This window comes from Anguilla anguilla, chromosome 3 (assembly GCF_013347855.1).
Source record: "Anguilla anguilla isolate fAngAng1 chromosome 3, fAngAng1.pri, whole genome shotgun sequence".
NCBI lineage: Eukaryota > Metazoa > Chordata > Actinopteri > Anguilliformes > Anguillidae > Anguilla > Anguilla anguilla.
Window position 1 is genome coordinate 69,369,902 of NC_049203.1, and position 26,965 is coordinate 69,396,866.

Here is a 26,965-nt window from a genome sequence, read left to right on the forward strand (position 1 = left end):
ATGTGTTTTTTTTTTGTTTTTTTTTTTAAAACAACTCGCAGCTTGCTTGGAACTCGGGGAGTTTTTGCTTAGAAAAGGCGCCACGCCCCACGCCGTACCCCACGCCAGGGTGGGGGCAGGGGGGGCAGGGGGGACGGGGGGGGACGGGGGACGGTTGTGCACTCCACACACCTCCCTCTGCTGGTCTCAAACGGCAATGCGTGTCGCTGAAGAGAGAAGGACCGGAGCGGGAGGGGACCGGCACGGCTCAGACCGCGCGCGGTTTCCTCCGACCGTGTGGCGAACGAGAACCGTGCCTGCGCAGCCGAGAACCATGTCTGCGCAGCCGAGACCGCAGGGCGCACCCAGACAAAAACACCCGCAACCGGGACAATTTCAACCAATCGAGGACGCAGAGGACGTGTCAGTAAAAACCGTTTCTATTGGCTCCCGAAAACGTGCAAGAGGTCGTGCGCTGGGCACGTGCGCTGTTTCGCGCTCGAGCGTTTCCGCGTGCTGGCGCTGGTTCGGGGTGGGGGTGGGGGGTGGGGGGGATGACGCTGCAGGAAGGGGGGGGGGGGGGGCTCAGAGGGCCTGTCACTGGGCGTCCATGCACAACCTGGCCCAAATGGAGCCGCAATCGAGCCATGCCATACGGGACGGGGGCGAGCGAGAGGGCCCGGCTGCTCCGGGGCAAACCCCCTAAACCTGCACTGCCCTTTTCTTTCCCCGGCTGTGCGAGGTTTTCTTATTTAAATTTTTAAATAATTTTTTTAAAATAAAGAGGTGCCCGGATTCGCCAAAGCGGACAGGACGCAGCTTTAGGGTGGGGGGAGGTGGGGGGGGAACCAGTGCCAGAGGGAAAAGAGACGCGTTACACGATTTTTACGGGACAGACCCGCCCCCGCCCCGGCTCGGTCATGCCGGGTGTGAGAGAGTAGAGGAGAGAGAGGAGAGAGAGACAGAGAGAGAGCGGGGTGGGGGGGGGGCGCTGACTCAGAGCCGGTGTCGGGAGTCCTGGCTGTACCCCCCAGGGGAGCCTCGGTTACGGTGGGGCTTGTACGTGTCCTGGTAGGGGTCCTGGTAGTCCTCCTCCACCAGGGGGTAGTGGTCGCGGCTGTGCTGGGACCCCGAGGACAGCCGGTGCCGGCTCTTGCGCGCCCGCTCGTTGTGGTAGTTCTCGTCCGACGTCATGAGGCTACGCCGCTCGATGGGGGAGTGGTCTGCCGTGTGGTTGCTGTGTCTCATTCTTTGGCCCTGGGGGGGGGGGGGGGGGGGGGTAGAGGGAGGAGGGGGCAGTCTCTGGTTAAATCCCCATAGTGCTGAACAAGCCATTGTGGTCCAACGGCATTTAAGACTTATTAACACTGACAGCGCGATTATTGTATATTATCCTCACACCTCAGGATGCACCTGTAGATACTGACACCGAGGTGCAGGCGCACCTGAAAGACGAGTCATTAGCGAATATTGGCGATTAGTGATTATTGGCGATTAGCGATTATTGGCGATTAGTGATTAGCGGCAGTGATTATTTTGCGGTGTCAGGAGGCAGCGGCCAGCTCACCTGCAGTCCGGAGATGGCGGTGGGGTACGGGGACAGCGCGGTGGAGCCCAGGTTCCTCCCCAGCAGGGGGTTGAGGGGGGTGCTGTTGGACGTGTGCGTCGCACGCCAGTACGCCTCCAGGTACTCCGCCAGGTGTTCACACGCGTCCTCCAGCTGGTTCTCGTCCAGGATGATGTCAAACATTTCCTGGGTGGGGGGGGGCACAGAGAGGTTGGGGTTAGCTAGGAGGGGGGGAGGTGAGGAGGGGGGCATTGTGGGGGTGTAAGAGTCCCCGCTCTGTAAACACACACTGCAGGGAGGGGGGGTGAGGGGGGGGGGGTGTAATGGGGTTGAGGGGGGGTGAGGGGGGGGGTGTAATGGGGGTGAGGTGGGGGAGAGGGGGGGTGAGGTGGGCGGGTGAGGGGGCGAGGCATTGTGGGGGTGTAAGAGGCCCTGATCTATAGACACACACTGGGGGGGAGGGGGTGAGGGGGGGGTGCGGTGGGCAGCTGAGGGGTGGGGAGCGAGGCACTGTGGGGGTGTAAGAGGCCCTGATCTATAGACACACACCAGAGGGAGGGGGGTGAGTGGGAAGGGCATTGTGGGGTTGAGGGGGGGGTGAGGGGGGGCTTTTGAGACCCTGCCCTAGAGAGACGCACCGGGGGACACTGTGCCAGTTTGTCCGCCGCCACCAGCTGCACGTTCAGGTGTTTGCTCTGGGACTTCCCCCGCGATTTGATCAGCCGCTGCAGCACCTGCGAGGGAAAGGGGGGGGGGGGGGGCAAGTTAAAAACATGTTAAAAGGTTTGTTCTTGGAAAACCGGTCGACAGTTAATTTCAGACTTCAACTGGAGTTATGCTACTGTAAATACTAACTGTATACTAGTCACGCATTTTCACAGAGCAGCCCTATGTGGCCATTACACCATAAAACACTATTTTAGAAGCATGAAGGTCGCGTGAATACCAGTTTATATGGCTGTAAATAGAAATAAATTTAACAAATATCATTAGCCTTATTTTACTAATTTACTAATATCAGTTACCACTGAAGTTATATAAACCACAGATGAATTATTCAATTAACTGTTCAAATAAACCTGACTTACAATGCAAGCCTGCGTACATAGTATGCCCCTGGAACCAGGGTTTGAAAAAAATACTGCATTAATCAGCAGCCCGCAGCCACTAGAGGGCAGTAATAGCACGCCTTCCGTAAAGGCTGTTAGAACAGGACTCCCCAGGGAAGCGGGCTGCGTCTGTTTGACGTGGTTTCGACCCCCCCTACCTTCGGAGAGGACACTTTGACGTGGACGATGATGGGCGCTAAGGACGTCTTTATGAGCTGGGCGGGGTGGTTAATGGTGTCAGCGTCCAGCACCACCAGCTGCAAGGAGCGGGCCAGCTCGAAGATCCGCTCGATCTCGCTCTGGACCTCCGCTGTGGTAAACATTGCATTACGTTACACACACACTTATCCAGAGCGACTTACACACACTTTTACACACAGCATTTACACTGCATCCATTTATACAGCTGGATATATGCTGAAGCAATGCAGGTTAAGTGCCTTGCTCAAGGGTACAACGGCACTGACAACAGGAAAGAGTCACATAGAGTAAGTATTTGGACAGGGACACTATTTTTTGTTGTTCTGTTTTCGTGCTCATTGGATTTGAAATGAAGCAATGAACATGAGGTTAAACTGCAGACAGTCAGGTTTCATTTGAAAGGTATTTATATCCATATCAAATGATCCATGTAAGAATCACAGTCCTTAAACACAGTTCCCCTATGTATAAAATTTTTTTTCATTAATGCCATAACAGAGACGTTCGTCAAAAAACTGAAAGAAGATGAGGTTCATCACATCCTGAATTACAGTACACATAATTAATTTACAACTCAGGCATACAGCAGATACTTTGAGCCAAAGGATATTTTGCAAATGGTGCGTTTAGCACAGTCAGTAGATATCCGCTAGAGCTGGAGGCAAGAGCTTACCTAAGCTGGACCTGGTGTTGGACCTTTCGATGATGGCTCTCTTGCTGGGGTTGTTCAGTACAGACCTCTTGGCCAAAGATATGTCAGCAGTGACCCTTGTGATAGATATCCTACAACAGGAATGCATAGTCAGGTTTGCGGAGGTAAATTAATAGGATGAGGTAGATAAGGCCCAATATTTTTTTCTTTTTTCATTTACAAATGTGTGCTCCAGTAATACTTCACTGATTTTATTTCTGAGACCTTAAGCATTGCAATGTGTGCTTCTCTTTAAACCTTTTAATGTTCACAAGCATGATGCAGAAAATCCATCTGAGGATATTAGGAAACACTCAATAGTGATTACAAAAGAGAAAAGCAATGTAAAAAAAAAAAAAGTTAAAAAGAAAGGAAAACTGAATACTTGTAGGAAAAGAGAGCAGAGATTTTTAATAAGCACAAAGATGAATAGATTTCAGAAAAGCCTTAGGGATGGACAGGTAAATCACTGGTATTTATACATGATGAACAAATGAATATTCTGAACTGTGTAATGGAATTGGGATTATGGCCATTTCTGGGATTATTTCCAAAGACCAATGAAAGGACAAAGCACAATCTTATGCCACTGTTGCATCTAAAGACTCTGGGTTATAAAATAACAGCAGCAGCCATGTCTTAGGCCCAGAATGATCATACAGAGGAAACCTGGCGCTGTGCTTGCTTTGACCTTTGACCCTAGCTCACCAGTCTGTGTATAAAGCTAAAGAAGATCCTGCGTACAGGGCCCTGTTTCATAAAGCAGGATAACTGTACTGAGTAAAACTCGCAACTCTCCCAAATCCAGAGCGTGGAGAGAAAGAGCTGCTCTGGTGTTATCCAGCTAACTCCTGCTCTGTGAAACACCCCCCAGCACAGATATAGGTATCTTTGGGGGGGGGGGGGGGAGGGGCGGCTGGGTCCTAACCGTCTGCCTGCATCGGGCCACATGTCTGCGGGCCGGACAACCTCACCTGCCGTCAAACCTGTGCTTCAAGAAGTCAAAGAGCGCTTTCTGCATCATGTCTGTCACCTGTATGGGGGGGGTGGGGGGTCACGATGGGGGCAGTTACAGGGCATGGGGGGGGTGGGGGGGGGTGGGGGCAGAGAGAAGGAAACAGAGGAGAGCGAGAAGAAGATTAAGAGGACAGAGCAGCAATCAGCAAGCAGAGGAGTAGATTAGTCATGTCTGCCACGGTTCAGCTCTGCTTGGCAGAGGAGTTGATTAGTCATGTCTGCCATGGTTCAGCTCTGCTTAGCAGAGGAGTTGATTAGTCATGTCTGCCACGGTTCAGCTCTGCTTGGCAGAGGAGTAGATTAGTCATGTCTGCCACGGTTCAGCTCTGCTTGGCAGAGGAGTTGATTAGTCATGTCTGCCACGGTTCAGCTCTGCTTGGCAGAGGAGTAGATTAGTCATGTCTGCTACGGTTCAGCTCTGCTTGGCAGAGGAGTTGATTAGTCATGTCTGCCACGGTTCAGCTCTGCTTGGCAGAGGAGTTGATTAGTCATGTCTGCCACGGTTCAGCTCTGCTTAGCAGAGGGGTAGATTAGTCATGTCTGCCATGGCTCGGTTCTACTCGAGCTGCTCGTGTGAAATGTGCCCCGCCGCTGCTCTTTGGAAAGCGGGCCATCTCACATAAAACAAAACAGACTGATCACTGACCCCTGAGGAACTAAAGGCAAAATGGCGAATGAAAAAAAATTATAAAATCAAATGATTTTAAGTCAGCGCTGCTGCTTCTCGACACAAGCTACAGAACTCTTTTTTCTTTTTAAATCCTGAAACGGGATATGTCCATCGTATCTCATTTCAAACGAACCATGTCCCCCCGTCCTGGACACTAGGGCGCTGGCTCGTTCCAAAACACGAGAGCTCAAATATTCTGGCGTCTTCCGCCCGGCCCTATAAATTATGCACCTGGCCACCAGGCCGTCCTCCAGCACGGCACCATGGCTTCCGTCCACCTCATTTTCAGCAGAATTAATGGCGGTTACATTAAATCAGGTGATTAGGAGCCACAATGGGAGCTGCCATGACGATCCGCGCGCGGGGGGGGTGGGGAGGGGGGGGGGGGGAGATGAATGGTGCCGCGGCGAACCATCCTAAATCTATTTCTGTCAGACGTCTGTTCGGTGCTCCGGGGGGCTGGGGAGGAGCAGGATGGCGGGGGCTGTGCGGAGACACTGGTCTGCTCGCTCGGGCACAGCGCTCTGCACCCAGGGGCTACGGGATCGAATCCGCCCGGTTTCGAAGCCGCTTCTGGCAAAGCGCACTGTGTGTGGTGATGAAATAAATAAGGTGATGTAGCATCCTGAAGGGCTGGGGTTCCGGAGTCACAGTTGCAGTATAAAAGGTTTTTAAAGGCATTCAGGAAGAACGTTACGCATAATTTTCCTTCATCACTGTCCCTTCCCTCTGTGGCAATCTCGCTTTTGCAAATGCCCCCCCCCCCCCCCCCCCCGCCTGTATTTGGGGGGGGGGGGGGAGAGCCGGTGCAGTCAGGGACCCCTCCCTTGTTAACCTTCACGCACCGGCTGAGCGCAGATATTCCGCACGTCAGAACCCGTCCCTTTCCCCTCCTGGTCCCGCCTGGCTCCTGGGACCGCAGGATGATTACCTGCTTATTTTAAAAGGCTCCCCCCCCCCCCCCCCAGCAGCGATGAGTCACCGCCCTGCCAGCCCCCACAGCTAAGTCCGCACGGAAGGGCCAAACTGTAATTTCCCGAGTAAACAAGGCATCCTTCCAGTGGCGCTCACAGCTCTGCGTAATCGCCCGTCGAAGCCTGAGACTTATTTCCCTGCATGATGTCAGCAGGACGTCTGAATCCCGCTCCAGCTTTGCCTCGGCCTTCCTTCCGCGCTTCCACCCTTTTGAAGAGCAGCTTCTTTTCAGAATGTTGTTTACTTCAGAATTCTAGAGTCAGTGTTCTAGAACTCCGCTGCTTTCACTCACCGGTAGCGATTGTGACATCAGCATTAGAATGTTCAGTTAAGAATGTTCCAATCACACGTTTGTGACTTCACACCTTAAAGGGTCAAGCAGGGCCAGAATGGAATCCAGTTGCTCCAAAGCTCGCCTTTGAGCTTTTATTTTTTTTTGTTTAGGCAAAAGAGAAGGGAGATCAGTATGTCATGAAACTGTTGTTTTTCTCCTTGGTTACTGGTAACCATAAGAACAAGCGAAGCGTGCGTTCACACGTGAGAACGATCGCTGTTGGGCAGGGGGAAAATGGAGGCCAGCCTCAGATCCTTCAGATCCCCGGCCCTCGTTCTCGTCCTCGGCTGCCGGCGGCGTCGTTAGCAGTTTCCACCGCCAGCCGCGCGGCGCTTCTAGGGTGGCGTGACGCTCTCTTTCTCTCTCTCTCTCTCTCTCTTTCTCTCGCTCTCCTTTTTTTCTTTTTCTAATTTCAAACCGTGCTCTACTTTCGAGACTGACGTGCCGTAACCAGAAGGTTGTTTCCATGGTAACGCCGCTCGCGAAGACGGGGGGGAGCGCTTCTGTGACGACTCCGCGGCGGCTCCCCTCTCGCCGAGCCCGAGGGGGAGCGGGGCGGCGGGGGGGGGGGGGTTCGGGTGGAGGGAGGAAGCAAAGAGCCCCCCCATTCCCCTCCCCTCCCCTCCCTTCCCCCTCCCTCCCTTGCGCCTCACACCAGAACAGGGCATCACCCTCACGCCTCCCTGGCACTGTCTCCCGCGGGTGGTGACGTGCCTGAATAGTGCCACTCCGGGACCTGGAGGGTGGGGGTGTTAGGGGGTCGGGGGGGTGGGGGGGGGGGGGGGGGGGGGGCATGGGACACGCCATGCTCACACGCAACACGTCCACAGGCCTGCTTCTTAAACCTGATTGGTAGGGACCTTGACGTGTCACATGCTGAATGCACACTATGGCACTAGAGTGGCGTCGGTGGCAGAGAGGGTTGATTTGAGAGAGAGGTTGAAGCGATATATTAGCATCTTATTCCAACTCCTGTTGCTGGAAATTTTACCCTCACTTCATTTTACCCTCACCTTGGTGGCTTAGCTAAGCTGCGTGAATGTTCTCTGTTGAATTATTACTGTCATTTTTTTTTGGTTTCTGCACTGGACATCCAATCAGAAAGCAGGAGCTGGTCATGTGATAGCTAGCTGGTCCAATGGGAGAAGGGGCTGCTTCCTACCTCGTATCCCTTCAGGGAGGGTCCGACCAAAACCACAGGCCTCATGGAGGGGACGACATCGTAGGGAGGGATGTGTTCAGTCTGTGGTGAAAGCACAGGGTTAGAGGGAGCACAGGGTTAGAGACAGCACAGGGTTACAGGAAGCACAGGGTTAGAGACAGCACAGGGTTACACGAAGCACAGGGTTAGAGACAGCACAGGGTTACACGAAGCACAGGGTTAGAGACAGCACAGGGTTACAGGAAGCACAGGGTTAGAGACAGCACAGGGTTAGAGACAGCACAGCAGCACAGGGTTGGCGACAGTACAACAGCACAGGGTTAAGGATAGCACAGGGTTAGAAGAAGCACGGGGTTTGACAGCACAGAGCTAGAGGAAGCACAGGGTTAGAGACAGCACATGGTTACAGACAGCACAGCAGCACAGGGTTAAAGACAGCATAGGGTTAGAAACAGCACAGGAAACACAGAAGCACAGGGTTAAAGACAGCAGGGTGTTGGAGGGAGCACAGGGTTTGACAGCACAGAGCTAGAGGAAGCACAGGGTTAGATGCAGCACAGGGAACACAGCAGCACAGGGTTAGAGACAGCACAGGGAACACAGCATGCACAGGGTTAGAGACAGCACAGGAAACACAGCAGCACAGGGTTACAGACAGCACAGGGAACACAGAAGCACAGTGACGGTACTGTCTCGCTCCTGGCACCAAACAACCTGGGCTTGGCAACCGGTCTGGAAAACGCGCCTAATCAATGGAATAATATTACTGCATTTATGAACGTTACACTACAAACCCGAGTTAAATAAACGTGTCCTTCGTTCGTCAAAACCCTGTCACGCGCTAAAGAGCCGTACTGTACAGAAAAATAACAACCGCCAAACAGAACACTGGAAACGCTGGCCCTGTCGTTTTTACAAACTGCTGCCGTCAAGAGTCTAAGGTGCTTCGATTTTACCTCTCAATAATGCGCTGACAAAGGCAATATTAATAAAATCGCTGCTCGATCATTGTTATAGACGGACCGTCCAATTCATTTAATGCAGCCCGTTCATTTGGCTTGCCCAATCAATTTAACGGCATCATTACGGCCCTGGCCCGGGTCCTGCCAGGTAATAAAGCTGGAGAGGTCCGAATGAGTGCAGGCTGTTCCGCCGCGATATTTATTGGAAAAAGACGCACAATAAACAACGCGCAGCGACTGACGGTAGATCCGGGCTTATAACTCTTGGAGCAGCAGAAGTTCGGGACAGTGAAACCAAGACAGTGGTTATTCATAATAAGGGCAGTCGTTAGCTCGTGTGATATTAACGCTAATTACAAGCTGACATGCTGGGGCACACAGCACGGTATCCATCACCTGCTGTATACAGCGGGAGGTCGGCTCGGTAAGCGTCCGTCCGTCGCGCTCTAGTGCTTACAGTTTACATAATAGCGCTGGGTGGTAACACCGTGCAGGGTTAGGAAGCGCTAAACTAAGCGCTATGTGATAACACCGTGCAGGGTTAGGAAGCGCTAAACTAAGCGCTATGTGATAACACGGTGCGGTGCTAGGAAGCGCGTAAACTAAGAGTTATGATAACACGGTGCAGTATTAATAAGCGCGTAAACTAAGAGTTATGATAACACGGTGCAGTATTAATAAGCGCGTAAACTAAGAGTTATGATAACACGGTTCAGTGTTAGGAAGAGCGTAAACTAAGCGCTGGATCATAACACGGTTCAGTGTAAGGAAGAGCGTAAACTTGGCGCTGGATGCTAACATGGTCCAGCGTTAGGAAGTGAGTACAGAGTTATGGTACATCAAAGAGGAGAGGGTCGGGTACCACTAAAACACGTTTCTCTGAATGCACTCACCACTTTCTGCTTCTGTTTCCCTGTGAAGAGAAGAGAAAAGGACCGTGAATGCACAGCAATGCAACGCCTACGCAGCACGAATGTAAATACAACAACAGGGCAATACGGACCCCCACCGCCACAACGGGCAAAACATTACATAACGTGATATTACAAGACCTGAAGACCTTCAACCATGAGGAACGTGCACAAATACATTAACGGTCAGAGATTACCATATATGTTCATATTTTATTTTTAACAAAGAAAAAACAGTTTCCACTAACCATTCCTGAACTCCTGTATTAAACTGACACAATCATTTATTTTTTTTAAATTAAATTGACACAGACAATCATATTATATATTAGTTATCAATACTAGCTAGCATGTCTGAAAAATATGACAGGAAAACACGTGGCGTGGGACTGTAGCTCAGCCAAGCATCCGATCTTACAGCCGTCTGCTCAGCTGTTCTGTTTCCCTTTATATTTTTCTCAAACGAACAATATCCCCTTAATGAGGACTAAGCTAAAGTGGTTGTTATGGGTAAGTACAGTATATCCTGTACTATCATACTGAGAGAGATACCATGAGCCTAAACTTCTGCTCGCAGTATTTACAAATAACAGCAGTTTAGCCACGATTTAAATCTGCTCTTAGTCACGATTAACCAACACATCGTACATTATGTAACAGTGTCATCACAAAATTGAAACGTGTGAAAATGATCCCAGTTTACAGTTGGAGTCGGCTTATAGGACACAGGCAGGGAAATGAATCTGTGCTTCTTTGGCCTGTGCTTGTGGTCTCTGGACCAAGCGTATCTCGTTACCTCCGGACAACAGAACACACACTTTGCTGCACAGTGTTTGGACATGGCTGTGTGTTTTGGCTGAAACCAAAGACACACCGTCCGGCAAGACACAAAACAAACAAACCGCTTAATGCTTGTTCCCCCCCCCCCAAATCTCCACACTCATTGAAACATAATCATAGCTGGTCTGCTTCCCCTCAGACTGCCACTGCTGAAGGACCACACAGAGGTCCCTGTGGAGGTGCTGTGGTGTACAGACCATAGTAGAAGCAAATGGCTGCTATGGGAACCACAGAGGTCACCCCGGTCTCTCAGCATGTGGGGTTACCTTACGAAGAAGAGGTTGTGTAACTGTCCCCCGTAAATCACCGGGCGCGTGAAGCCTGCGCATGCAGCGAGTTAAAGCTGGGGGGCGTCAGCGTGTCCAGAGCCCCGCCCCTGCCTGCCTGCACGCAGTAGCATGTTCAAACCGGAGTGTGAGATGCCACAGGCCCCCAGCCAAGTCACATGACCTCCGTTTAGGGGTCACGGTCAGGGGTCACGGTCGGGGGGGGTTCAGAGTAGAGATGCTTTATCCTGTTGGAGGACTTAGCGAGCCAGTGGCCCCGCCTTCCTCACGGCTCGGAGGAAGAGGACGAGGAGGATGAGCGGATCGACTGCACGCACGTGGACCTGCCGTCGCGCGCCCCGTCCACCGCTCCCCCGGGACCCCGCGCCGAACGCGCGAGGCACGTTCCGGAACGCCACGGAAACTTCCGGAACCTTCCGCTGCCGCCGTATGCCAGGGGGAGCTAGCGCGGTCAGGAGCACCTCGGAGGCCAGCCTAAAGCTACCCGCCCCGGCCGGGACGCTGCTGGGCAGACAGCAGGCATGAGTCAACGGTTCTCACCCTGGAAGGCTTTCAGGCCACCCATCTTGGCTGGCAGCGGCGCCTGATTGGCAAGCAGCGATGCTAACGCATAGCATAACCGCGGCATGCTAACGCATAGCGTAACCGCGGCATGCTAACGCATAGCGTAACCGCGGCATGCTAACGCATAGCGTAACCGCGGCATGCTAACGCATAGCGTAACCGCGGCTATGCTAACGCATAGCGTAACCGCGGCATGCTAACGCATAGCGTAACCGCGGCATGCTAACGCATAGCGTAGCCGCGGCATTTTGGCAATGCTGCGACACCATTATCGCACCGCAGAAATGACACAGCGATGCGAGGGAAGGGAAAAAGGCTGCAGAGAAAGCCTTTTTTTCCTGTCATTGCAGACTTGGATCCTTTGCTCTGAAAGGCAACCCGGCCCCAGACGCACATGTACCAGGAGGCTAATTAATGCAAAATAACAACAGGCTGTACCATGGTGCTTTTACTGATTGTTGCCCTTACGGACAGTCCGGTTTTCTTTTTTCCTTTTTAGAGATTGAGGGGGGGTCTTAAGAGAGCCACTGAAAGGTGGGGTCCTGTAAACCAGAGGCACATTAATCAGCTGCTCCCAGCAGGGGGCGCTTCTCTTGCTGCTGATTGGTCCCCGGGCCGCCGGACACCTGGGTCGGTCCGTCCGGGAAACGCACCCCCCCGACGCGGCTGTGGGTAGGCTCACCTGTAGAGGGAGGGTTCGGTCTGAAAGTGCCTGAAACCATCTCTCCTAGACTGGAGGAGGAATTCCCGCTGGACTTACTGCAGGGGCACAGGAAACAGTGAGAGCACAGCGTTATGGTGGACAGAGTCGCGCGTCGCGCGCGCGCATCAGACTCCCGACCCCAAGGGAAACAGCGCCACCACTTTTGAGTTCCCACCCATTCATCAAATACTTCTTTTTCTTTTTAAAACCCGGAGTTTAAACATCTGATTGGAAAATTATTATTACTTACGTGTGATTACTGGAAACATTAATTCTATTACCCCTAGGGGACTGGAGGTTCGAGAGAGATTAAGCATTCAGAATAGTTATAACTTAAAAGAATTAGCGACCCACATCACTTACATTATGCTTTCAAAATAATAAAGACAAGAGGCAAGACAAGGACCCCATTGGCCCTTTTCATGGTGTATGTGTGTGTGTGTGTGTGTGTGTGTGTGTATGTGTGTGTGTGTGTGTGTGTGTGTATGTGTGTGTGTGTGTGTGTGTGTATGTGTGTGTGTGTGTGTGTGTATGTGTGTGTGTGTGTGTGTATGTGTGTGTGTGTGTGTGTGTGTGTGTGTGTGTGTGTGTGTGTGTGTGTGTGAGAGAGAGAGAGAGATTGAGAGAGACAGCTCTCTAAGAGCACCCCAGTTGTGTAACTATAACAGAAGGAGGACCCCAGCACCCCCAGCCTTACCCGTGGAAGCGCCCCCTTTTCTGCTCCTGCTGAATGCGGATGTTCTCCAGCTTGAGAGGGCTGGGGATGAAGCCGATCTCACAGCCCTCCTTCACCAGGCGCCCGATCCACCAGTCATTACTGTACTTCTGCAGGCCAGCAGCGCGGCGGGGGGAAGGACACACAGACAGACACACACACACACAGACACACACACGGACACAGAGATAGACAGACACACAGATACACACACACAGGCAGACAGACACACAGGCAGACAGACACACAGACAGACACACAGACACACAGACACAAACACACACACACACAGACACAGAGATAGACAGACACACAGATACACACACACAGGCAGACAGACACATAGGCAGACAGGCAGACACACACAGACACAGGCACACAAACATACAGACAGACAGGTAGACACACAGACAGAGACAGGCAGACAGGCATGCAGACACACAGAGACAGGCAGACAGACACAGACACAGACACAAGGACACACAGACACAGAGACACAGACAGACACACAGATACATACACACAGGCAGACACAGAGAGACACAGACAGACAGAGAGGTGATTTTCAGGCCTCTGGGCCTACTCTTGAAAGTGGTTGTCTCCACAACTGTACAATTATCTGCTCAACACACTTTCAGCTTTATAACTACATCTTTTGTGAGAGTATTAAATCTGTTCTAAAGGGGACTGAACCAGGCCGGGTGTCAAATAATAACCCTTTTTACACTCGGAACATGGTAAAATTCCAGCAGGCTACTGATCATTATTAAAGAAACATCTATTTCCCACAATATTCAAGACATAATTCTTATGACTTTATGTTTTGGTTAGTAACATTTTCCATTAAAACTTCACAGGGATTTATTTTCTCAAAGGGAGTGTTTTCTAATTTTACCAGCATCTAAAGTGTTAATGTTTTTTTGACCAAGGTCTGGATTGCACCAACAACAACCAAATAATAGTATACAGTAAGTTAAATATAGCAAACTACTGATAAAAACTAAAATGCTCCTATTACTTCAATGCCCTCCTTCTGAATATTAAGAACCAGCTCAGTGCGTACCCTGAACAGCCAAACATCACCGTTACCAGCTACAATCTTAGGAGACTAAATCAGTGACCATCACAGTGATCTGTAGCACTGCTAGACAGAGACCACCAGCATGATTTCATTTCTGGTCACTAATTGATCTCTGACTGACCTTGGAAACCATATCAAACTGCCTGGCCTTGGCTGTGATAATGAACTGGTGGATTTCTGGGAACTGGGGCCTGTAACCCTGATCCTGAAGAGCCACCACACAAGTCTTCTGTTTTCAAAATCAGAAACCCAGTCTAGACCCACAGAACCAGGTAAAGAATTCAACCGCTTCAGTTTTCAGTTTCAGTAGCAAAAACTCCCAGGCAAAACCTCTGTGGATCTCCAGGTCAGTATGTGCTTTAGATAGCACAGATGTGGAGGAAGTCGTCTCCAGATCAGCAAGGGTGAGAGGTGTGGGTGATGGTATGTAACAATCGCGGGGGAAGTGTGTGTGTGTGTGTGCCAGAAACTGTGCTTTCCAAACGGCTCGGTCCCTAAGAGGAAAGGTGTGGTATCTAGGCCAGTGTCTGAGGGCGGGAAGATTGATGAGCCATGGTACACCCGAGAGACCCCATCCTCCAGGAAAAGGGAGCTTTTGTTTTAGCAGGGGGAGTCAGTTATTACAGGTGCAGTGTGCATTGTGTGCGTGCAGGAAAAAGAGCTTTGTGGGGCTTTGTTCTGCCCTGTGTGTGTGTGTGTGTGTGTCCGTGTACATGTCCGTGTGTGTCTGTCTGTCTGTCCGTGTGTGTGTGTGTGTGTGTGTGTGTGTGTGTGGTGGTGTTGGTGGGGGGGGGGGGGGGGCCCAGGGGCTATAATCCACTTTGGAACTACTTTCACACCAACACGGGATCAAAAGGAAATACAGAAATCGCAGATGACAGGCATCACTTTAGGACAGTGTTTCTTAAACTGAGGGTGGAGACCCAAATGCCTCTAGTCATGCTAGTATGTGTATTCAACGGGTCCCTGAAAGTGCTCTAGGACAAAAGTAAATACACTCTTGTAATAAGTACACCCAGTACAGTGCAGGTAATACAAAAATAATAATAAACTGGTGAACTGCTTTAACAATATATCCCCTATTTAGAATACCCTGTCACAAGTACCAGGCCCATCCCATCGCTGTAAGGCCATCCCTGGATTCGGGACTGTGAGGTCTGGCGCGTGAGTCCCTTTAAAACTCAACCGCCTGCTTGTCTCCTGCTCCGCAATCTGCCAGCTGAGCCCCCGCAGCCACCCGGCAGGTCACTCGCTTTTTAAACATTTTCATTCACACTTAAAACAGCGAATTCATTAATCGCATCTCCTCGCAAAGAAATGTTTCACATTCACACGCTCTGTTCAGAACTCCCAAGTCTGGCACGACCCTTTCGACAAGTGTCGCATGACAGAAATGCCGTAATTTCAACGGAAAAAGTGTCCCGCAGCTCTAGAATTTTATGTCGCAGAACTTCATACTTTGTCGCGTTGACTGGACCGCCAAATGGAACACAGAAATTACTGTCATGCATAAGTCATTATTTTCGGTCTGTCGGAGTGACCGACCACCTTTTTCCGTTTGCGTTATTTTTAAATGTAGATATAAAATATGTATTCCTCCCCTATTTCTCAGTAATTTTTTCACCGGGCGCCGCAATGTTCTCTCAGATATAAACAGTGGCAGTTTGGCGTCTCGTTACCATAGAGACAACAGACCCCTCCGAACAGACCTTTGCAAAACGTGCCACACTTTCATTTAGTGTAGCACGACACTCCTCGAAAGGGTCGTGCGAGGAAGTGTAAATCAATTTTGAGGCACGGAACCTCGATTCTGGCAGGCATCAGTGACTTTAAACCAGTGGTGGTGTAACAGCTAACGCAGCTAAGGTTAGCAACCACAGTAAATTAAAAATCACGGGGGGAAAATCCAACATGATTCACTTCAAATATTTTCAAATATTTTACATTTATGTAGGCGTCAACTTCTGTTAACATTTAAGTAGTATCCACCAAATTCACTCGCTCCGATGTCCCCACGCCCTGCAAAACTCCCGCCGCGACCAATAAGGTTAATAACAGTTAACGGTGCTTAGGCTAAAAGCCGGTAACAGTTTTTATGTTTTCGTGTTTTTATATTCTCACGTCTACAGAATGCCACCCACACCCTGTACGGGGAGCTCTACGCCTGAGTTTATAAAATATTCCTGACATGCAGCGTAAATTCATTCCAAAATAGAGAGGAAAAAATAAAATGAGCACGCGGTTTCCGTGGCACGTAAATAAATCTTTACGGGTTGAGTTCACAACAGAAGACAAACAACAAATCTTACAAATATGTAAAAAGAAAGCTCAGGGTAAAATAAATTAGCTTATTGTAGAACAAATAAGGCTGGACAAGACAAAATTTTCTCAAGATACAAAATCTATTCTTATAAAACTTAGGTTACACGCATTAAAATTAGGAAGTAAGAACCGTTTTTAAGTAAATTTTATTGGAAAGCACTTTGGCGCAACTCCTGTTGTTTTTAAATGTGCTATATAAATAAAAGTGACTTGACTTGACTTGACTATTGTAGGTCTGTCATTGTGTCTATTACTGTCCTGTTTTTGAGTTACTCTTCCGTACAAGGTCTTATTTTTTAGGTTTTGTGTGGACCCCAGGAAGAATAATTTGTTGCATGTGATGAATGTTATGTGATGAATGTGGTGGATTTGATGAACGTGGTGAATGGAAGGCTCGGGGGAAAAGGATAGAGGGTGCTGCTGCAAGATCTTTCCAAGAGCAGGCTGTTTCAGAACCACGGACAGTGACAGTCTCACCCACAGACACACACACACAGCTGAGGCAGACCTGTGATGTGCCCAGGTGTGGCTTGGTGTCATGAATAGGCCCCGTTTCTAAAGACTCTGTTCATGGCCACTGCCTGTTCATCCCCACATCCTGCACTCCAAGGTCTCGCTGTTTATGCAAGGCAGCTATTATATTTCCTTGATTTCTGTCTTCGAGTCAAATTCAATTCCCCTGGTGGGATGGTACTGAGGCAAAGGCTACGTTGGGCCTATGATTGGTCCACCCTCGCTTCTCCTCATCCACATTTCTTATGTTCTTAATTTTTTTTTTTTTTACTACAAAGCAGAGCCCTCTACAGCCAATTCCCAATTATCCCATCCAGCCATGCCCCCCGGCCCAATGGTTACACCCCCATTATCCCATACTTACTGCCACGCCCCCCAGGCCCCCGCCCCCTCACTCACAGTCACCACCCCCCCCCCCCCCCCAAAAACCCACAAGCTGCCACTGGTACAAGAGACTGAGCTACTTGTGCTGTTACTCAGCAAGACAACTCCAGATGTAGCACTTTACAGGTGAGAGGTCAGGACAGGCCACTCCCCCTAGGGTTCCGGAGAGCCCACCTCTTTGATGTGCAGAAAGTCCTTGGCATCGAAAGAGATGGCGGTTCCCGCTACGGGGACGTCTTCGTCCAGGGCGCCACAGTAGCAGACGTTGGTCTTCACCGCAAAGGCCACAGCTTTGGCCTAGAGTGGAGAAAAGAGAGAGAGAGAGGCAGTGAGACGCAGACACACAACAACAAACGCTGAGCAAATTAGCGCAATTTTTCAGCCAAGAGGTAGAACTAGTTAGCAGAATCAGCCGGCTGAGTTAATGGATGGAAGAAATACATGGCGGGACTTTAACTTTCTGAGCCCTGGACTTTCCACCTCTGGCAGTGAGTGTAGAGTTGGTAAAGTTAGCACAGTGAGCAGAGAGTACAGAGTTAGCGCAGTGATCAGAGAGTACAGAGTTAGCACAGTGATCAGAGAGTACAGAGTTAGCGCAGTGATCAGAGAGTACAGAGTTAGCACAGTGATCAGAGAGTACAGAGTTAGCACAGTGATCAGAGAGTACAGAGTTAGCACAGTGATCAGAGAGTACAGAGTTAGCACAGTGAGCAGAGAGTATAGCGTTAGCGCAGTGATCAGTGGGTAAAGGTGTGCGGAGCAGGTAGACTCTGAACTGTAGCTACAGAGAGGAGGCTCAGGCTCACCTTAGCCCTCTCAAGCTGTACGGCCGCTTGCTGCTCTCGCTCCTGCCTGCCTCCCTCCCGCTCTTCCTCCAGGGAGACATCTGAGTCAGATGGTCTGCTAGTGTAGGAATCAGCTGAACCCTGGAGGGGGGAGAAAGAACGGTCATCCTGGAGTACTTCAACCACACCATCACCTTACTACATCATCACCTCACCACCATCACCTCAACACACCGTCACCTCAACCACACCACCACCTCAACAAACCGTCACCTCAACACACTGTCACCTCAACACACAATCACCTCAACACACTATCACCTCAACACACTGTCACCTCAACCACACCACCACCTCAACCACACCATCACTTCAACACACTGTCACCTCACCACACCAACACCACACCATCACCTCAACCACACCATTCATTCATCACCTCAACACACTATCATTTCCCCACACTATCACCTCAACCACACCATTGCCTTACCACAGCATCACCTCAACACACCATCACCTCAACCACACTACCACGTCATCCCGGCATCACCTCAACACACCATCAGCTCAACCACACCATCACCTCACCCAGTTGGTAGAGTGATTCACTATACGGCTGTAGAACCTTAAGCAAGGTATTCAGAGTGAGGTAAGACAGAACAGCTGTACAATGAAGAGTGTGTGTATGTGTGTGTGTATGATAACTACACCCCACTAATATCAACAGGATCTGTGATCTCTCAGCAGCACCAGCCTAGAACAGACACCAGGGAGCCCCTTAAAAAGCTTGCCCCCTGAATGAAATAAATATTCCAAAATCAGCTGCTACCTGCAAGGCTAATATACCCGCAGTTATGTAGTCACTCCGCTGTAGTCCCTCGACATAGTACAGAAAAGACTGAGTTATAAAATGCATTTCAAGTCTAAAAAAAATATAGCCTTTTATCCGATTATCCAGCTGAAATATAGGTGCTTTAACATGTCAATTTTAATTATTCTGGATGAGTGCAGTGATGACTCAGTGGCTTCCAAAGGACGTCAAACACAGCACATTAAAACACTTTTTTTTTTACACAAGTTCCTCCTGAAGGAAGTATTTACTTATTTTCCCCCGCGTGTGTCTAAGAAGCCAGCAAATCAAACCAACAGGAAAGCTTTGACTGGATAATTACAGAGTGCTCACCGGGAGACTGACACGCATACACAAACATACAACGACAAGCAGGATCATAGATCACACTCGCACTAGCTTAACGAGTGCCATCAGAGGTCGCAGGCCTCTAGTGGTGAGGCAGCGGTACTGCACCCCCACTGTGATCAGGCAGATGTGCAGGCATTTGGGCCCCGTGTGTGATGCCCTTTGGGGTGAGGGGTAACAGAGGCAAGCGTCCCCTCACTGGAGGGAACAGGAACCAGGTTCTGGGTTCTTGCGGTGTAACGGCAGCAGGAGGAGGACTGCCATGCGCCCACACCGCTGACGACCGGCGAGTGGCGGCAGTGATGGCACAGAGACACGGGCGCCACGCGATGAAAGCCCCCCCCCCCCAACCCCCCCGGCTCGCTGACGGAGGCAGAAAAGGGCTGCGAAAGGAGAAGCCCCCCCACGACTCCCCCTCCCCCCCCCCACCACTGAGGGCCCAGCCAGTGAATTAAATCCAAATAATCAAATTGGAAACAACATTAACCGGAGTCAGGGGAAAAAAACCACCGTGCGGGTCAATAGCGCATTAGGAGAAGAGAAAGTCCTGCAGTCTGCTAAAAACCCTGGCGACAGGTGCTGCACAGCACTTTCACTCCCCCCGGGACAGGCCCGTCTCCGGCCCGGTGCCGAAAACATCCCCACTCATACCCACTCTTAAACATCCCCACTCATACCCACTCTCAAACATCTCTGCTCATATCCTCCACTCTTAAACATCTCTGCTCATATCCTCCACTCTTAAACATCTCTGCTCATATCCACTCTTAAACATCTCTGCTCATATCCACTCTTAAACATCTCTGCTCATATCCACTCTTAAACATCTCTGCTCATATCCTCCACTCTTAAACATCTCTGCTCATATCCACTCTTAAACATCTCTGCTCATATCCTCCACTCTTAAACATCTCTGCTCATATCCTCCACTCTTAAACATCTCTGCTCATATCCACTCTTAAACATCTCTGCTCATATCCTCCACTCTTAAACATCTCTGCTCATATCCACTCTTAAACATCTCTGCTCATATCCTCCACTCTTAAACATCTCTGCTCATATCCACTCTTAAACATCTCTGCTCATATCCACTCTTAAACATCTCTGCTCATATCCACTCTTAAACATCTCTGCTCATATCCGCTCTTAAACATCTCTGCTCATACCCACTCTTAAACATCTCTGCTCATATCCTCCACTCTTAAACATCTCTGCTCATATCCTCCACTCTTAAACATCTCTGCTCATATCCACACTTAAACATCTCTGCTCATATCCACTCTTAAACATCTCTGCTCATATCCTCCACTCTTAAACATCTCTGCTCATATCCTCCACTCTTAAACATCTCTGCTCATATCCGCTCTTAAACATCTCTGCTCATATCCACTCTTAAACATCTCTGCTCATATCCTCCACTCTTAAACATCTCTGCTCATATCCACTCTTAAACATCTCTGCTCATATCCGCTCTTAAACATCTCTGCTCATATCCACTCTTAAACATCTCTGCTCATATCCTCCACTCTTAAACATCTCTGCTCATATCCTCCACTCTTAAACATCTCTGCTCATATCCACTCTTAAACATCTCTGCTCATATCCACTCTTAAACATCTCTGCTCATATCCACTCTTAAACATCTCTGCTCATATCCACACTTAAACATCTCTGCTCATATCCGCTCTTAAACATCTCTGCTCACATTGTCCACATGCTGAAATACTGAAATACTGAAATAAAAGGTCTGTTGAAAGGAGGTTGATGCTCATTCGTGCAACTGTAACTTAAGGAACCACAAAATCAATTTTCAATTTTCAGTTTCAATTTTCAACTTTAAAGTGAATCATTTTCATCTTTTCAACCTGATGTGTATATATATATATATATATATATATATATATATATATATATATTGCTCTCCACACAGTATGTGAAGGTGTGACTACACAGGACAGGTCCCCCATCTCTTCATCCATGAAACAATAGAAAAGTAATTCATGAAATTAATCTGAAAAGAAGCACAAGGCAGCCTGATCCTTGGACATGTCTTCCCGGGCACACAGGACATCCTGAGCAGTGAGAGGGACGCGTGTTAGATCTGGCAGGCAAAGCGCTGTCTCTCATTCCCCACGCAGCTGCTCTTCACCGCAGAGCTCTATTGAACACGGTGGCGATAGAGCCCTTTGATCCCGGAATCAAAAGCGTCCTCACAAAGCCAAGCCCGACGCCATGAAGGCCAGACCCGAAAAAACACCCCGCCGTCGCCCCTGTCCAAGGACTCTTTGAACCAGCGGAACAAATCCATGCTTCCGCTGATGATGCACACACTGTCACGTGCCCGCTTACAGGGAGCAGCTATTTTGAGGGTGCACACAAACACACACACACACACACACACACGTGCACTCAGTATAGGGCTGTGGTGTTCAGGGTAGTGGTCTCTGGAGTGTAGGGCAAAAGTGTTGAGGTTGAGCGCACTAGTCTCTGGATTATGGGGCTGTGGTGTTCAGGTTCAGGGCAGTGGTCTCTGGTGTATAGGGCCATGGTGTTGAGGTAGAGGGTAGTGGTCTCTGGAGTATAGAGCTGTAGTGTTCAGGGCTGTGATGTTGAGGTTCAGGGTAGCATAGGGCAGTGGTGTTCAGGTTCAGGGTAGTGGTCTCTGGTGTATAGGGCCATGGTGTTGAGGTTCAGGGCAGCATAGGGCAGTGGTGTTGAGGTTCAGGGAAGCATAGGGCAGTGGTGTTCAGAGCAGTGGTGTTGAGGTTCAGGGTAGCATAGGGCAGTGGTGTTGAGGTTCAGGGCAGCATAGGGCAGTGGTGTTGAGGTTCAGGGCATAGGGCAGTGGTGTTCAGGGCAGTGGTGTTGAGGTTCAGGGTAGCATAGGGCAGTGGTTAAGGATACTGTACCTAGGCTGCTCCCGTAGTAATCTGGCTGTAGCGCAGGAGGCTGCCAGGGAAATAAGTACTCTAATGCAGAAAGGGAGCAGTGCTCTGGCCTACAGGCTCCTAATTGCTGGACACAGCAGCAAATCTCCAGTAAGCGTTCAAACAATACTTATTGACAAGGCCATCCGATGGCATGATGTACGGGCATTAGGCTGATAGAAAATTCCTGATCAAATCATCTTTCGCATATTTCATCCAGCAAAGTACACTGTATTTTTTATCTCTCTCTCTCTGTATCTCTCCCTCTCTCTCTCTTTCTCTCATTCCTCTGCTCCACACACATACTCACACACCACAACAGAGCCCGTCAGTAGAGCTGTACGCCCCCCCCCCCCATCCCCTCTCGTGCAACATCTCATTGGCTGCTTGGAAAAATCCGGAATGCTCCACCTACTCACTCCAGAGAGAGAGAGAGAGAGAGAGAGGGAGAGAGAATGAGGGCAAGATAAAGATGCAAAAAAGGACAGAGAGCAGGATAGAGAGAAAGAGAGAGAGAAGGATGGAGAGGGTGCAGCAGGGGAGTAGGGCGTGCTCCTGCAGAAGCAGCTGTTAGGGAAATACACCTGCCACCAGCTCAGTGCTCCCCTGAGCCCGACACACTGAGCCAGCTGCATGGGGGGGTCCTGGGGGGGCGGAGTCAACGCAGTTATACATCACGGAAATCCAGCATGGCTGCACTCTGACGCTGAGGTCACCGAAACCACGAATGACCGCAAGGGTTGCCGCCCATGGCAACGGCACGTGTTCTCATGGTAACGGAGATGGATGCTGGCTACAGGGGAGTGCGTTGCTATGGCCAGGGCTGCAGCTATGAAGTCTGAGGCGCAGGACAAAATATGTTCACTCAATACCTTAAAAATAGATACACCCCATTTCCTGGGCCACCCTCGGGCCTGGGATAAGGTGTCCCAGTGCCCCCCCCCCCGCACTCCAGCCCTCGATGTCCTGAGCGGTCGGCCTCTAAACGGGAGGAAGTGCTCAGCGTCCTGTGGAGAGGCTGCTCCAGGTTACCCGCTCGGCTGTGCTGGGCCCTCCAGTTTCACCGCAGATCCTGGCTTCTGCCCCGAAAACAGAGACTCAGACCAAGCCCCGGCCTGACACCCCTCCGGCAGGGAGAAGGGTTTCGGTGCAGGGGCCAGGTTGTGCCCTGCCCATATCAGGCAATGCCTGTCAGGAGGACGCTCTGGACGATGTCACCCGCCACTCAGCCACTCGAGAGAAGCCCCGCCCCCTTCCCTCAGCACCACGGCCAGGGTCATGTGACCACGGTTACTTACATAAGGCACGGGGAAGGACGGGAGCCCGACAAGAGCAGCCAGCGATGACATCACATCCCTGCCTGATGCATCTGCCTGCTTCTCTCTCTCTTTCTTTCTCTCTCTCGCTTGCCCCTCTCTCTGTTTCTCTCACTCCCCCCTCTCTCTATTGCTACCTCTTTCTCTTTCACCCTCCCTCACTCTCTCTTTTTCGCTATCTCTCTCTTCTCTCACTCTCTCTCTATCGCTACCTCTCTCAATCTCACTCCCTCTCTCTCACTCTCTCTCTCTATCGCTCTCTCCAGCTCGATCCATTTCTCTCGCACCCTCTCTTGCTGTTTCTCGGTCTGTACCTCTCTCCTACTCTCTCTGTTGCTCTCTCTCTCCTCACAGACAGCCCGCACACACCTTGCGTTACTCTGTAGGACGCTACTCTCAGCAGTGTCACTTCTTGTTCAGTAGTTTTCCCAGGGTAATTATCCCGCTGCATCACGTTCATAGTTAGAAAGACTACAAACCTGCCACCCTTTACAGGTATTACCATGGATTTGTTATCACTGGGAGTGGAACCATCAAAGCTTGGCCTTATTTTTAAAAAATACAGTCAACAACTTTCTCTAACTTCACACAATAACGCTGTCTTTCAACAGTTTCAGTTTTTCTTTTAATCATAACTCACATCTCCATTTCAAATCTCAGCTGCACCACTACACAACGGCCTTTATTTCACTTTCTCTGTGCGAATGCCGGAGCAAGTTCACTCTACACTGAAATTTATTCAGGCCCAAACTCATTATCGCTGTCAATCTGAACATAAAGTCTACCATATGAAGAGCACTGTATTCGCTCGTCTGTTGAAATAAGTCCTCTAGCAGTGTCTGTACTGCCAGCCAATAACAAGCTACTTGTAGAATAATTAGTTATGGACATTTGCTGGACTTTTTTCTGATAAAATGTTTTTTTTTTAATGTGGAGGCATTGTTTTGTTAAGGAGGCCCATTGTGACTATATACTGCTGAGGATATCTATGAATGAAATGTAATGTAATATGACAGCATAAAGTGTGCTCTAATATGGGCAAAACAAGCTGCGTCGTGTCAGGTTTTCACTGTTCTATTTTAAGCTTAATTCAGCTCAGGTTTATTATGCTGCTGCTGTTTAAAGTGAACTAGGTCTTTCAGAGCAAAGTGTGTGGAGTTTCTATGGCTTATTTCAGATAGAGAGTGCTAAGCAGTCTATAATTCTATCACATGGTGCATGATGCCTGCCAAAATGGCTCCTGTACGGTACATACATATATATATATATATTAAAAAAAAGAAAAAGTTAATAAAAACTGTCAGAAGATCCAAAGGGTCAATTGCAGTGTGCTTAACTGCAGTTTAAACCTCAGGTCAAAACCTCTAGACCACAGCACTGCATATCAAGTGGAACAGATATCCAAAGCTGTGGAATAAGAATTAGCCGTTCCAGTTCTACTTCAGTTCTACTTCAGTAATGTGGTCTAGAGGTTTGAACCTGAGGTTTAAACTCCAGCTAAGTGCACTGCAGTTGACCCAATACGTCTTGTCTCTCTGTTGCCTTTTGCACCCGGGTAACAGTGAATCCAGTCAAAACGTAATTGTGTTTTGTTTTTAATCCAGAATCCAAAGGTGCGAGGAATTCATCTACTTTCAGGACGGAATCGCGCTGAATGTTTTTAAGAGGGAGCTTAAAGACTCAAACGTTCTGGCACAAGGCCTTCATCAGCTAAAATGGTGTTGTGCGCTGATGTCAGTCTTATATAAGCGCAGGTTTTCAAGCTAATTAGATGATCTTCCAATCAGCGCCTCTGTTTTCCAGCAGGCAGTTGGAATGGCTGAGATCCTTTCACTGACGAACACACACTGCGCTGAAACGTTCGAATCTCTCAGCTTCCCTTTAACTAAGAGTGTGAATCAGTCCTTAATGTTGAGTGTGAATCACTCCTTAATATAGGAATAGTAAACAACACATAAAGAGCAGGAAATGTCATCACTTAAATGCTGACAAACTATGGTTGCTTTACAGTACATACACATATGTTCTGGACCACAGCTACTCAAATCTGGCGCTCAGGACCATTCGTACCGCTGGTCTTCTTTTCTACCTGATAAGAGATTTATTGATTATTGCCACAGATTGGCCAGAGATTTAAATCAGTCCTGATTAAGGGGGGGGGGGGGGGGATGAAAACCACCAGCACAACGGGCCTTGAGGGCCAGATTTCAGTATCACTGCTTTAGACAAAGTTACCAAATGTAAATATTCTGATTTTCAAGCCGCAATCCACATTCAAATAAAGGAGGACATAAGGCATGGATAATCAAGCCCAGCCATCTATCACAGGCTGCTTAATCAAACCCCGCAATCTATGCTGCACAAGAAACATCACTGACAGCTCATTGTGTTACTTGCTTATTAATAAATTGTTATATTGATTACCAATATTATTGCACACATAAAGCCTTAATTACAACTAAAGAGAGTGACAGGAAGCCCTCTTTTCCTCATTTGTATCGGTGAAAAAATGATAACAATAAGCGCCTAAAATAGGGCTGCCCAACCCTGTCCCAGGTGAACTACCGTCCTGTAGGTTTTCATTTCAATCCTAATTTGGCACATCTGATTCTACTAATTAGGAACTCAAAGAGATCTCTAGCTGTTGAATGAGGTGTGCTTTGTAACGTTGGAGTGAAAACCTACAGGACGGTAGATCTCCAGGAACAGGGTTGGGCAGCCCTGCTCTAGCTGTTGAGTGAGGTGTGCTTTGTTAGGTTTTGGGTGAAAACCTACAGGATGGTAGATCTCCAGGAACAGGGTTGGGCAGCCCTGCTCTAGCTGCTGAATGAGGTGTTGAATGGAAATCTTAAGTATACTGACTCATGCATGCTGGCAGGGTCTTGTGACGGAGCAGTGAGATGTCCGGGACTGTGAGTGATTGGAGCACGGTGCCAGATTAGAACCTGCTGGTTATGAGCAGCACAGATGGTGAGTGGCAGGTTGCTGACTAAGTCCCGCCCCCAAACCCATCCTCAGTATCACACAGGAAGGTGTTTTTTTTTCATTTTCCCCCAGTGTGGTATTCAGGCTGAATCACCACCCAACCTGTGCCCAACCATGTCTGTGACTAATGGGGGTGACGTCTGCTAGTGTAACATTTCATTCAAGCTTCGTGCCATTATGATAAATGAATCAAACTTGTTCCAAAAAACTTTTGATAAATAACTACACCTTCAGAATGTACTTCACTAGGGACTCATTGGGGGTGTCCGTGCAGTGACTCACCCTACAGGTGATCACTGCCAATGGGAGGCCTGCACTAGGTTATTTTGGAATGTTTTTTTTCTTCAACATTCTAAGTCAGTGTTCTAGAACTCCCCTGCTTTCAGTCACCAGCAGTGATTGTGACATCAGCATTAGAATGTTCAATTAAGAACTATTTGTTAAGACATATTTGCTATCTGACACCTTAAAGGGTAAACTGCAGTGCAGTGACTGACCCTACAGGTGATCACAGCCAATGGGAGCCATGCATTGTGACATGTGATTGGCTGTAGCATTACCCTCAGGAGGAGGGAGCTGACTAGCTGGGCATAACCGGCTGCATTACACAGCAGCAAAATCAAAGCTATTTGCCAGCAGACTGAGGAAAGTTCGCTGTGGCATATGGGAAGAAACCTCGGAAGGACCCAGGCTCAAGGGGGATCTGCGGATATCGCAGTGACGGGGTGATCCCATTTGAGGCAAAAAGAAAACAGGGACCAAAA

The 26,965-nt window shown here is 49.4% G+C and overlaps 1 protein-coding gene across 2 annotated transcripts in view; it reads right to left on the minus strand.

Moving 5' to 3' along the window:
• Positions 1-820: 820 nt before the first annotated feature.
• Positions 821-26,965, minus strand: part of cacnb4a (calcium channel, voltage-dependent, beta 4a subunit) — a 49,161-nt gene continuing 23,016 nt past the window's right edge. The window contains exons 2-13 of one of the 2 annotated variants that reach the window (XM_035407541.1): positions 17,794-17,913; positions 17,162-17,284; positions 12,670-12,797; positions 11,952-12,028; positions 9,561-9,580; positions 7,706-7,786; positions 4,522-4,580; positions 3,530-3,639; positions 2,814-2,965; positions 2,185-2,280; positions 1,547-1,732; positions 821-1,236 (exon numbers count right to left, since the gene is read on the minus strand). In XM_035407541.1, coding sequence (XP_035263432.1) covers positions 976-1,236; positions 1,547-1,732; positions 2,185-2,280; positions 2,814-2,965; positions 3,530-3,639; positions 4,522-4,580; positions 7,706-7,786; positions 9,561-9,580; positions 11,952-12,028; positions 12,670-12,797; positions 17,162-17,284; positions 17,794-17,913 — 1,413 coding nt within the window. In that variant the 3' untranslated portion in view covers positions 821-975. The remainder of the gene's footprint in view (positions 1,237-1,546; positions 1,733-2,184; positions 2,281-2,813; positions 2,966-3,529; positions 3,640-4,521; positions 4,581-7,705; positions 7,787-9,560; positions 9,581-11,951; positions 12,029-12,669; positions 12,798-17,161; positions 17,285-17,793; positions 17,914-26,965) is intronic. The other variant, XM_035407540.1, reaches the window with a different exon arrangement.